We start from the raw sequence: 11,664 nt of genomic DNA, 5'->3' as shown, positions 1-11,664 counted from the left end.
GAGTGGCCATCCTGCAGCAGGCCGAGGAGGTGTTTATATCGGTGAGTGGAGAGAGAGAGAGAGAGAGAGAGAGAGAGAGAGACGGCAGACAGACATGTAGACAAATGAAATGTGCAGGAAGAGAAAGGAGAAGGTAAAAGAAAGGAATGAGAGAGAGAGAGAGAGAGAGAGAGAGAGAGATTCATAAAAAAGGGGGGAGGGAGGGGGAGGAGATCAAGAAGACCTACAAGATGGCCTTTGAACACATAAGCATCTCAAATTACACAAACTATTTACTTATGTATGTATGTATTTATTTACCTATTAATTTATTTATATATTTCAGACGGTGGAGGATTTAGAACTACGCTGCAAGGACGCCAAGATCGAAATCGTGACGCGACAAAGTTTTCTAACCGACCCGACCGACGCGGTAAGAAATCTGAAGCGACAGGATGCGAGGATCATCGTGGGTCTGTTCTACGTCAACGCGGCCAGGCGGGTGTTGTGTGAGATTTATAAACACAACCTGTACGGCAAGAGTCATGTGTGGTTCTTTATTGGTGAGTCTGTCTACCTGCCTATCTATCAATCTATGTATCTATCAGGTCATTAGTTTGTTTTACGTCAACGCGGCCAGGCGGGTGTTGTGTTAGATTTATAAACACAACCTGTGTGGCAAGAGTCATGTGTGGTTCTTCAATGGTTAACTCTATCTACCTGCCTATCTATCTATGTATCTTTTTTTTTTTTTATGCGAGGAAGAAGGAACCAAAGGCTAGGAGCCCGCAAAACAGTTCCTGCCAAGAAAAAAACAAAAGCAATACAAAAGAGTCAAATTCAAGCTCCGTTCATTTCGAGATGCCTGGACACACTGCGTTTGAAAGACTGGAGATCATAGGAAGCAGGAAATACAGACAGAGGGAGACAGTTCCAGAGCTGACCTGTTGCATACCTCTCTCTCTATGTATCTATCAGGCAATTAGTCAATGTGCCAATTAATTCATCCATCTGTCTATGGGTCTATCAGTTTAGTTCTCTTCCTAACTAGCTAGAAATGGAAAATGACTCTCTTTTGTTAATGTTTTTTTCATGGAAGGGTTTCTGGCCTTTGGTTCCTTCTTCCATGCATAAAAAAAGACAGGAAGCTCCCCCTTCAATAATTCAGACGTCATAATAATAATAATAATAATAATAGTAGTAGTAGTAGTAGTAGTAGTAGTAGCAGCAGCAGCAGCGGTAATAGTAATAATGATAACAATAATAATAATAATAATAATAATAGTAAAAATAATAATACTAATAATAATAATAATAATAATAATAATAATACTTTCAGGGTGGTATGAGGACAACTGGTTTGAGAATCACCTTCAGGAGGAAAACCTGAACTGCACCAAGGAACAGATGAGGGAGGCGGCCGAGGGACACCTGACTACGGAGGCGCTGATGTGGAATAAAGACAACGAGAAGACGATCTCTGGAATGGTGGGTCCTCTCTCTTTCTCTCTCTCTCTCTCTCTCTCTCTCTCTCTCTTGCCAACATTTACTACACACACGTTTACCCTTTTCATTTACTGGAAATACTACTACTACTACTACTACTATCAATAATAATAATAATAATAATAATAATAGAAATATTAATAAAAGTAACAGTAATAATAGTAGTAATAACAGTAACAGTAACAGCAGTAATAGGAGTGATAGTAGTAGCAGTAGTAGTAGTAGTAGTAGTAGTAGTAATAATAATAATAATAATAATAATAATAATAATTTTTTCCAGACTGCAGCTGAATTTCGTCTCCGTCTAAACCAAGCGCTAATCGAGAGCGGATATGAAAACCAGAGCACACCTGTTGGCTACCAGGTGAGGGGGAGAGAGAGAGAGAGAGAGAGAGAGAGATGAGGGGGGGGGTGAAACTAAGTCCCTGTCGTTGTTGTTGATTCAGAAGGCGTCTCATACCTACAAGCTGTGGACAGATAGATAGATAGACATATAGACAGAGATAGACAGACAGACAAATAGGACAGACAGAGGAAGGAAAAAGGAGGAGGAAAAGGATAACTCCATGTTGTTTTTGTCGTTTCAGAGAGAGGGAGAGAAACTAACTCTCACTCGTTGCTGTCATTTCAGGAGGCGCCTCTTGCATACGACGCGGTGTGGAGTGTAGCCCTGGCGCTTAACAAGACGATGGAGCGACTCGCAGCGGTGAACAGGTCAATTGAAGAGTTTAATTACACCAACAAGGAAATTGCAGACGAACTTTATAAGGCCATGAACGCCACGCAGTTCCTGGGCGTGTCCGTAAGTACATTTGAAAGTTGAACCGTTAGTACATTACGAGAGGATTACGTTGAAGAGAAATTGGTTGGAAGTCACATTTGAAAGTTGATCCGTTAGTACATTACAGAAGAGGACTACGTTGAAGAGAAATTGGTTGGAAGTTACATTTGAAAGTTGATCCGTTAGTACATTACAAAAGAGGATTACGCTGAATAGATTAACCGTTAGTATATTTCAAAGTTGATTAAGTTGAACAGATTTTAGTTATATTTGGTTACATTACAGAGAATTTACCTTGCATTGCCTTAAGAGTCTAGGTAATTATCTCACACAATCTTCCAAAGTACAATGATCGAAAGGAAGGTGTAATGAGGAGACGAAATCGCTTAAGAAAAGGTGTTACGGAGCTCCCACAAGGCAACACAAACGTCTGGAATCGTCTTAAATTGCATCTAGGGATGTTGAATTTTCTAATATGAACGAGGACAGTAAGGTGTCATCAGCAGAATAAATCGCTTAGGAAGAGGTGTTAGGGAGCTACATGGAGACCACACACACGTCTAAAATCCCCCATAAGTGTTAATTCTTCTCCAACATGAACGAGGAGAGCATAATAAATCGCTTAGGAAAAGGTGTTAGGGAGCTGCATTAAGACAACACACACACGTCTAGGTACGGGGACAGTAAGGTGTCATCAGCATAATAAATCGCTTAGGAAAAGGTGTTAGGGGGGTACATCAAGGCAAAACACACGTCTAAAATCATCCTAAAGTGTTAATTCTTCCGCTAACAGGGTCGCGTGGCCTTCAGTAACGATGGAGACAGAATTGCATGGACACAAGTGGAGCAGATGGTTAGTGGCCGATACAACAAACTGGGATACTTCGATGTGCAGACGGATAACCTGACCTGGTTTGACAGGGAGAAGTGGATTGGTGAGTAGATAGATAGACAGACAGGTAGACTGATAGACAGACAATGTAGATAGAGAGAAAGAGACTGAAGGATAGGTGGAACAGCTGGTAAGTGGCCGATATAACTGGGATACTTCGATGTGCAGACGGATAACCTGACCTGGTTTGACAGGGAGAAGTGGATTGGTGAGTAGATAGATAGACAGACAGGTAGACTGATAGACAAACAATGTAGATAGAAAGAAAGAGACTGAAGGATAGGTGGAACAGCTGGTAAGTGGCCGATATAACTGGGATACTTCGATGTGCAGACGGATAACCTGACCTGGTTTGACAGGGAGAAGTGGATTGGTGAGTAGATAGATAGACAGACAGGTAGACTGATAGACAGACAATGTAGATAGAGAGAAAGAGACTGAAGGATAGGTGGAACAGCTGGTAAGTGGCCGATATAACTGGGATACTTCGAAGTGCAGACGGATAACCTGACCTGGTTTGATAGGGAGAAGTGGATTGGTGAGTAGACAGATAGATGGACAGAGAGATAGATAAGTAGACAGATGGATAGATAAACAGAGTGACAGATAACTTTGATAATGAATTATATATGATAGATACTGACATTTTCTTCTCCCTCACCCCTCTCACTACTCCCTCTTTCAGTTTCAATCCTCCCCCCTCTCTTCCTCTCTCGCTTTCTCGCTCTCCTCGTGTACTATCTCTCCCTATCCATCTCTCCCTCTCTCTGTTTACCTATTCACCCATCTATCCCACAGGCGGCAAGGTACCTCAAGACCGTACCATAGTGAAGAGGCAGCTGCGGACGGTGTCGCTTGGTTTATTCATATCAATGTGTACCATCAGTGGCGTGGGAGCCGTGTGGGCGCTGTTATTACTACTGTTTACCTTTATACACAGACACAGAAGGTAAGATGTGAATAATAATAATAATTACCTTTATACACAGACACAGAAGGTAAGATGTGAATAATAATAATAATAATAATAATACTGGCCTTCATTCTGACTATAATTCTGACTTAAAAGCTACTTGTGAGGAATTAAGTCAATGTGTAGTCCCCCCTTCTCCTTACTTTCTTCTCCTCTCTTTCCCTCTTTTCCGCTGTGGCGTAGCCAATTGTCGCGGGCACGGCTCTACATCGTACACACAGTTAAAATCTGACATTTTAGATATGGACGGCCGATGGGGGAAGGGTGTGACTGGTGGGGCGCCAGGGTCCTCCACAGGCACGCCGCTGGGCACGAAGGGGTACGATGCCCCCCCACTTTCAAAAGGGGATACAAAGTCTCCCCTCTCCCTTTATATTCTCTAACTCCCCCCCTCCCTCCCTGTCACAGGTTAATCCAGCTCTCGCACCCAGCGTGCAACAACATCACCCTGGTGGGCATCGTCATCTGCCTGTGTTCCATCTTTCTGCTGGGTCTGGATGGTCAGTTTGTCAGTGAGGATTATTTCCCCATCGTCTGTGGTCTGAGGGCCTGGTGCCTGTCTCTGGGCTTCTCCCTCGCCTACGGGGCCATGTTTTCCAAGATATGGAGGGTGCACAGGCTGACCACCAAGACCAAGATTGAGAACAAGGTGAGAAGATGTAAGGCTGGGAATAAGGTGTGAGGAAATAAGGCTGGGAATAAGATGAGGGGAAATAAGGCTAGGAATAAGGCCACGTGGGTAAGACGGAAATATTACCAACTGTGAGAAGAGGTGGAACTATATCAGTAATGTTTATAATAATATTTACTACATGAAGACACTAAACTTACAGTAATTAATATACAAACTTATGCTCTATAAATTACACAACTAAAATATAATACACGAATGAAAATGGCTTATAATACAAGTATGGGTGGGGAATGCGGTATACAGTATGCCTTTGTACAGCCATAGTGTGTGTGTGTGTGTGTGTGTGTGTGTGTGTGTGTGTGTGTGTGTGTGTTTAACCACAACCATAAACCTCCATCTACACACACAAACCAACGCACTAACCTAACCTAACCACACACTCCTAATACGTACTAACCATTCACCTTCCCTCCTCTCTCATCACAGCGACAGGAACCATGGCGTCTGTACGTGATGGTAGGGAGCTTCGTGGTGGTGGACGTGATAGTACTGAGCGTGTGGCAGGGCGTGGATCCCCTGCAGAGGATCCTGGAGTCTTTCCCCCTAGAGGTGCCCAAGAACACAATAGAAGATATTAAGATTGAGCCGAAACTGGAGCATTGTGAGAGCAGACATAACACTATTTGGCTGGGTGAGTGGACAGTGGGTCTGTGTCTGTCTGTCTGTCTCTGTCTTCGTCTGTCTGTGTCTGTCTCTCTTATGTTTGTTTTTTATAATGGGTTTTGCATATACATACTCATATACTAGGTCACACACACACACACACACACACACACACACACACACACACACACACACACACACACACACACACACACACACACACACACACACACAACTAAATGTCTCTGTATAGATAGAAGGGCCATTCAGTAATTACTTAACAAAACCAAATTATCAATATTAATAACCCTGATGCTGTCAATTAAAACAAATGGTAATCTTTCTTCTCTACCTCTACTAATGACCCACCTCTCTCTCTCTCTCTCTCTCTCTCTCTCTCTCTCTCTCTCTCTCTCTCTCTCTCTCTCTCTCTCTCACAGGTGTGCTCTACGGGTACAAGGGACTGCTGTTAATCTTTGGACTCTTCCTGGCCTATGAAACAAGAAGTATTAAACTCAAGCAAATTAATGACTCCAGACTGGTGAGTAACACAGCACTACCATCTTCATCGTATTATCTATTTACCCATCTATCTATCTATAGCCAGAAGACTGTTACATAGCGATGATGATAGTAATGGTTATGATGCTTCACAAATATACTAAATGAAGATATAAGATACAGTAAATCAATCAGTCTCTCTGGCTAGGCAAAAGTAACTAGAGGCCTTTACAAGTGTATTCCAAATAAAGTCTAGCAAAGAAAACCAGTTATATATCTCACATCGTCAATTATACTCTACCTAACTACCAGCCCCCACACCCGCCATCCCTGTCCCCACCACCACCACCACCACCACCACCACTACTAACGCCTACTACCACACCACCACTACTTACAGGTAGGTATGAGCATCTACAACGTGGTGGTTCTGTGCCTGATCACCGCCCCCGTCACGCTGGTGATATCAAGCCAGCAAGACGCCTCCTTCGCCTTCGTCAGCCTAGCCATCGTCTTCTGCTGCTTCCTATCCATGGCCCTTGTGTTCATACCCAAGGTGAGGAGTGCAGCCATGATAGATAAGTCGCTATGGAGAAAATGTTAAGGATAATATGCTTTCGTCTTTATACCCAAGGTGAGAAGTACACCCTTGACTGAATGGGATAAGTCGCTATGGAGAAAATGTTAAGTATAATATGCTTTCGTCTTTATACCCAAGGTGAGGAGTGCACCCTTGATACTCTGAATGGTTTAAGTCGCTATGGAGAAAATGTTAAGTATAATATGCTTTCGTCTTTATACCCAAGGTGAGAAGTACACCCTTGATACTCTGAATGGGATAAGTCGCTATGGAGAAAATGTTAAGGATAATATGCTTTCGTCTTTATACCCAAGGTGAGGAGTGCACCCTTGATACTCCGCATGGGATAAATCGCTGTGGAGAAAATGTTAAGATGTATAAGAAGTATGCTTTTGTCTTTATACCCAAGGTGGTAATTGAAGCCTTGACAGTTTGAGATAAATCACTGTGAAGAAAGTGTTAAGTATCCCCTTGTGTTTATACCAAAGGATTGATGATAATAATAATAATAATAATAATAATAATAATAATAATAACAGCAACAACAAAAACAACAACTACTACTACTTCTTCCACATAATAATAATAATAATAATAATAATAATAATAATAATAATAACACCAACAATACCACACCTGTCAGATCGTGGAGGTGTTACGTCATCCAGGTGAGCGCTCGGAGTCGACAGGTGACGGGGCGCCGAGTAAGGAGGAAGAAGAGAGATATCAAAAACTACTTAAGGAAAACGAAGACATGCAGAGGCTTATTGCTGAGGTGAGTGACGCAGTATACATATATCTAACTTATTCTAACCTCACTTAAACTAACCTAGTCTAGAAAGAGAGAGAGAGAAGGGCTTAGTGCAGAGGTGGGTGTTGCAATCTATCTAACTTAATCTACCTCCACCTAAACTAACCTATATTAGTCTCACAATCTAACCAAGTCTAGAAAGAGAGACAATAACTTAATCTACCCCCTCAATCAACCCCAATCTAACTTAACCTAACATAACCCTACCCTGATCTAACCTATACTGATCTGATGTAATGTAACTTAGCTCTATATTAGATTAAAATGAAGGGATGGAAGGAATAATGAAGACTTTGCAGCCAGCCACAATAAGGGTATATGGCACTGAAGGAGTAGAGGGAAAATAAAGACCGGAAGAACACGGAAATATCAAGATGAGAGGTGCGACAGAAGAAAGTAAGAGAGGTTGGACAGAAGAGAGTAAGAGAGGTTGGACAGAAGAGAGGAAGAAAGGTAGGAAGAGTTGAGAGGTAGGACAGAAGAGAGTAAGAGAGGTTGGACAGAAGAGAGTAAGAGAGGTTGGACAGAAGAGAGTAAGAGAGGTTGGACAGAAGAGAGGAAGAAAGGTGGGACATAAGAGAGGAAGAGAGGTAGGACAGAAGAGTTGAGAGGTAGGACAGAAGAGAGTAAGAGAGGTAGGACAGAAGAGAGTAAGAGAGGTTGGACACAAGAGAGTAAGAGCGGTTGGACAGAAGAGGATATGAGAGGGAGGACAGAGAAGCAGAAGAGGACAGTAAGAAGAGAAAGACTGGAGACAAACAGGCCCCTTTTAGTCGCCTCTTACGACAAGCAGGGATACTGGGGAAGTATTCTTTACCCCCCTCCCCTGGGGTAGAGAGAGAGAGAGAGAGAGAGAGAGAGAGAGTCACACCCCTCTCCACTCTCCAACAGAAAGAAGAGAAAATCCGCCTACTAAAACTGAAACTACAGGAGCGAGCGGCCATAAGGAACAGGGAGAGACAGCAGCAACAGCAACAACAGCAGCAGCAACAACAGCAACAACAGCAAGCAGAGAACCACGTGGCCGGAGCAGCTGACCCTCCATTGCAGGCCAGGACGAGACAAGGTTAGCACAGGTGAAATGAGGTCAAGTGAGAGACAGAGAGAGAGAGAGAGATTAGCACATTAAGTTGGGTCGTGTGAATGGGTCAGGTTAGGTTAGATGGGGTTAGATTGATGTGGGTTAGGTTAGGATGGGAAGGAGGGAAGAGGGAGAGAAGGAGAGAGAGGAAGGGAAGTAAAGGGGAGAGGATGAGAGAATGGGAAGGGAGGGAGGGAGGGAAGGGAGGAAGAGAGAGGTAAAGGGGAGAATGAATGAGAGAAAGAGAGGCTGGGAAAGGTGGGGGAAGGAAGAGGGAAGTGAAGGGGAGAAGGGAGGGAGAGGTGAAGAGGAGAGGAGGAAAGAGAGAGGCTGGGAGGGGAAGGTGTGAAGGGAGGGGATGATGTACGATGTGTGTGTGTGTGTGTGTGTGTGTGTGTGTGTGTGTGTGTGTGTGTGGATATGTATGCACGTGTAAGTATATGTACGTGTATGTATCAATAAGAATAGTTCAGAATCATACCTACACCTTTCCCACTAATCACCCTACTAACCTACCCTTCATCTCCTAACGCTTCCTATCACATCCACGCCACAACTCTCCTTTACTTCCTCATTTGTCAGTCTCTCCATGTACCTCCACACGCTCCTCTAAAATAATACGTGTATGTATCAATAAGAAAAGTTTAGGATCTTACCCTCAGCATTCCTTCTAATCACCCTACTGACCCAACCTTATCTCTAGGGTCACCGGGGTCATACTCAGCAACCACACCGCTACTTGGGTCATGTGTGGAGATATATTATGGCAGTAAGTAGCAGGGAACAAGGAACAGGGAACAAGGAGCCTGCAAGTAACGCCTATTCGAGCCACGCAACATGCACCAAAGAAAAAAAACTCACTGCTTACACTATTTTATGAACGCCACAATTTGCACCAATAATCCGAACAATATGCACCAATTATCCGAACAATCTGCACCATTATCCGGACACTTTGCACCCCGAACAAGGAACGTGCAAGTAACGCCTATTGGAACCACGCAACATGCACCAGAGAGAGAGAAAAAAATTCACTACTTACACTTACGAACACGGCTTCCTATAGATATTAAAACTTGCACCACAATTTGCATCTATAATGGAACAAGGAACGAGAAAGTAGCGCCTATTGGAACCACTCAAAAATGCAAAATAATAATAATAATAATAATAATAATATAATCATCATCATCATCATCAAATTTGCATCAAAAAATACTACCACTACTACTGATAATAATAATAATAATAATAATAATAATAATAATAATAAACAAATTGCACCAAAAAAATATTGCCAGAATTACTCTCTCGCACGAATAATTAAAAACGAAAAATTCTACGGAAGTTTCACGATATAATTGAACTCACCTGTGTACCTGAGATTAATTAGCTCACCTGAGACTAATTACTTCACCTGAGTTTAATGAGCACTTGCACATCGGACAGTATTCTCGTCAAGGAAGCTCCCTAACACCTGTTCCTAAGCGATTTATTTCTGTATATGGCTGGTTAATATCCTTTTGTACTTTATTTATGCAGAGTATGGCGATATTGGAAGGATTTAAGTAACACAGAAGGAGACAGTAATGTGTAATAAGCAACACAGGATAAATCACTTAGGAAAAGGTGTTAGGGAGATTCCTCACCTCCTCACTGCCACCATCTCACCTGCTCTACACCGCTTCTTAAGATGGTATTTAAGACTGTGATGACTTACATGTGACTTACAGTGTGTGTGTGTGTATGTGTGTGTGTGTGTGTGTGTGTGTGTGTGTGTGTGTGTGTGTGTGTGTGTGTGTGTGTGTGTGTGTGTGTGTGACAGAAAGACAGACAGACAGAGTGATATAGACAAACAGACGGATTTATTTTTCTGTCTGCTGAGAGAAACGTCACCTTTATCAATTTCTCTTCACCTCTACGTCTTCAGGTACGCACCCCGCCGTACGCCTTCACTCTCCCGACGCCTCTATGGCCGCAGACGACGCCGTGTATCCGAGAATCAACTTTGGCATCTCGGAGTCATACCTGTAGGGCGTCACCTTCGTCTAGTACCCCTTAAGGTGAGATATACGTGTCAAGTAAGTTCATCTAATGCATAACTAAGATCTAAGAGCTAGAATGTGGAAATGCTGAGTGGGAGAGACAGGTTTGAGTGAGACAGGTGAGAGACAGGCGAGAGAGACAGGTTTGAGAGACAGGTGAAAGACAGGTGGGGGAGACAATGAGAGAGACAGGTGGGAGACAGGTGAGATACAGGTGAGAGAGACAGGTTAGAACTAGCATTATTTTCTCTAACCTGTCTCTTCCTCACCCATTATTTCCACTTGGATCATCTACAGTTTCTAGAATGTATGTAAATAGTGGATTCTAACCTAACTAATTCTATCACAATCTCATGACTAAGATCTGAGAGTTTTTAGAGAGTTAATGAGATTCCAGCCTGATTGCTTTCCATTACACACACACACACACACACACACACACACAGGTAATGAAGATTCAAAACTGACTGACTGCTTTTCATCACACACACACACACACACACACACACACACACACACACACACACACACACACACACACACACACACACACACAGTTAATGAAGATTCAAAACTAACTGATTGCTTTTCATCACACACACACACACACACACACAAATCTACCTTTCGTCTCTTTACCAGGTCCAAGGATGAGTTGAGGCAGCTTGGAGATATAGAGAAGATGGGGTGCAAAGAAGAGAGAGAGAGAGAGAATGGATTGGAGACAGGAGACCCATGAAAGAGAAGAGGTGTGTGTGTGTGTGTGTGTGTGTGTGTGTGTGTGTGTGTGTGTGTGTGTGTTTCAAGGAGAGAGAGAGAGAGAGAGAGAGAGAGAGAGAGAGAGAGAGAGAGAGAGAGAGAGAGAGAGAGAGAGAGAGAGAGAGAGAGAGAGAGAGAGAGAGAGAGAACGTTGAAGGAAAGCAGAAGACGGGAAGACGATAAAGAAAATGGATCAGAACGTTCAAGAAAAAGATTACAAGACAGAAGAGGACAGGAAGAGAAGAGAGAAGGGTGACCACAAGAAGACAGCGATAAAGAGAAGAGAAAGACAATTAGCTCAAGACAAACGTGAGAGCAAAACAAGAGAGAGAGATTTACAGAGTTACTGAAAAAATATATAAAACCTTGACAAATAGGGGCAAAAGGAATGGATGAAATTAATGCAGAGGAAAGTGACGTGGTTAAATCAAAACTGGAATGGTGTTAAGAGCTGCCCTG

At 42.8% G+C, this 11,664-nt stretch overlaps 1 protein-coding gene across 1 annotated transcript in view; it reads left to right on the top strand.

The window, feature by feature from the left end:
- Positions 1 to 11,159, top strand: part of GABA-B-R1 (gamma-aminobutyric acid type B receptor subunit 1) — a 13,382-nt gene extending 2,223 nt beyond the window's left edge. The window contains exons 5-20 of the mRNA XM_080281224.1: positions 1 to 41; positions 326 to 542; positions 1,319 to 1,467; positions 1,766 to 1,849; positions 2,117 to 2,287; positions 3,060 to 3,201; positions 3,957 to 4,107; positions 4,540 to 4,780; positions 5,252 to 5,456; positions 5,869 to 5,969; positions 6,330 to 6,485; positions 7,153 to 7,284; positions 8,212 to 8,386; positions 9,105 to 9,170; positions 10,332 to 10,464; positions 11,089 to 11,159. The exon at positions 1 to 41 is cut by the window's left edge and continues 130 nt beyond it. Coding sequence (XP_080137350.1) covers positions 1 to 41; positions 326 to 542; positions 1,319 to 1,467; positions 1,766 to 1,849; positions 2,117 to 2,287; positions 3,060 to 3,201; positions 3,957 to 4,107; positions 4,540 to 4,780; positions 5,252 to 5,456; positions 5,869 to 5,969; positions 6,330 to 6,485; positions 7,153 to 7,284; positions 8,212 to 8,386; positions 9,105 to 9,170; positions 10,332 to 10,435 — 2,135 coding nt within the window. The 3' untranslated portion in view covers positions 10,436 to 10,464; positions 11,089 to 11,159. The remainder of the gene's footprint in view (positions 42 to 325; positions 543 to 1,318; positions 1,468 to 1,765; positions 1,850 to 2,116; positions 2,288 to 3,059; positions 3,202 to 3,956; positions 4,108 to 4,539; positions 4,781 to 5,251; positions 5,457 to 5,868; positions 5,970 to 6,329; positions 6,486 to 7,152; positions 7,285 to 8,211; positions 8,387 to 9,104; positions 9,171 to 10,331; positions 10,465 to 11,088) is intronic.
- The last annotated feature ends 505 nt before the right edge of the window (positions 11,160 to 11,664 follow it).

This window comes from Coenobita brevimanus, chromosome 11, assembly GCF_032717465.1.
Source record: "Coenobita brevimanus isolate Jiangsu-jjx chromosome 11, ASM3271746v2, whole genome shotgun sequence".
NCBI lineage: Eukaryota > Metazoa > Arthropoda > Malacostraca > Decapoda > Coenobitidae > Coenobita > Coenobita brevimanus.
The sequence above is the reverse complement of the archived record's forward strand: the minus strand, read 5'-3'. Positions and strand labels throughout refer to the sequence as shown.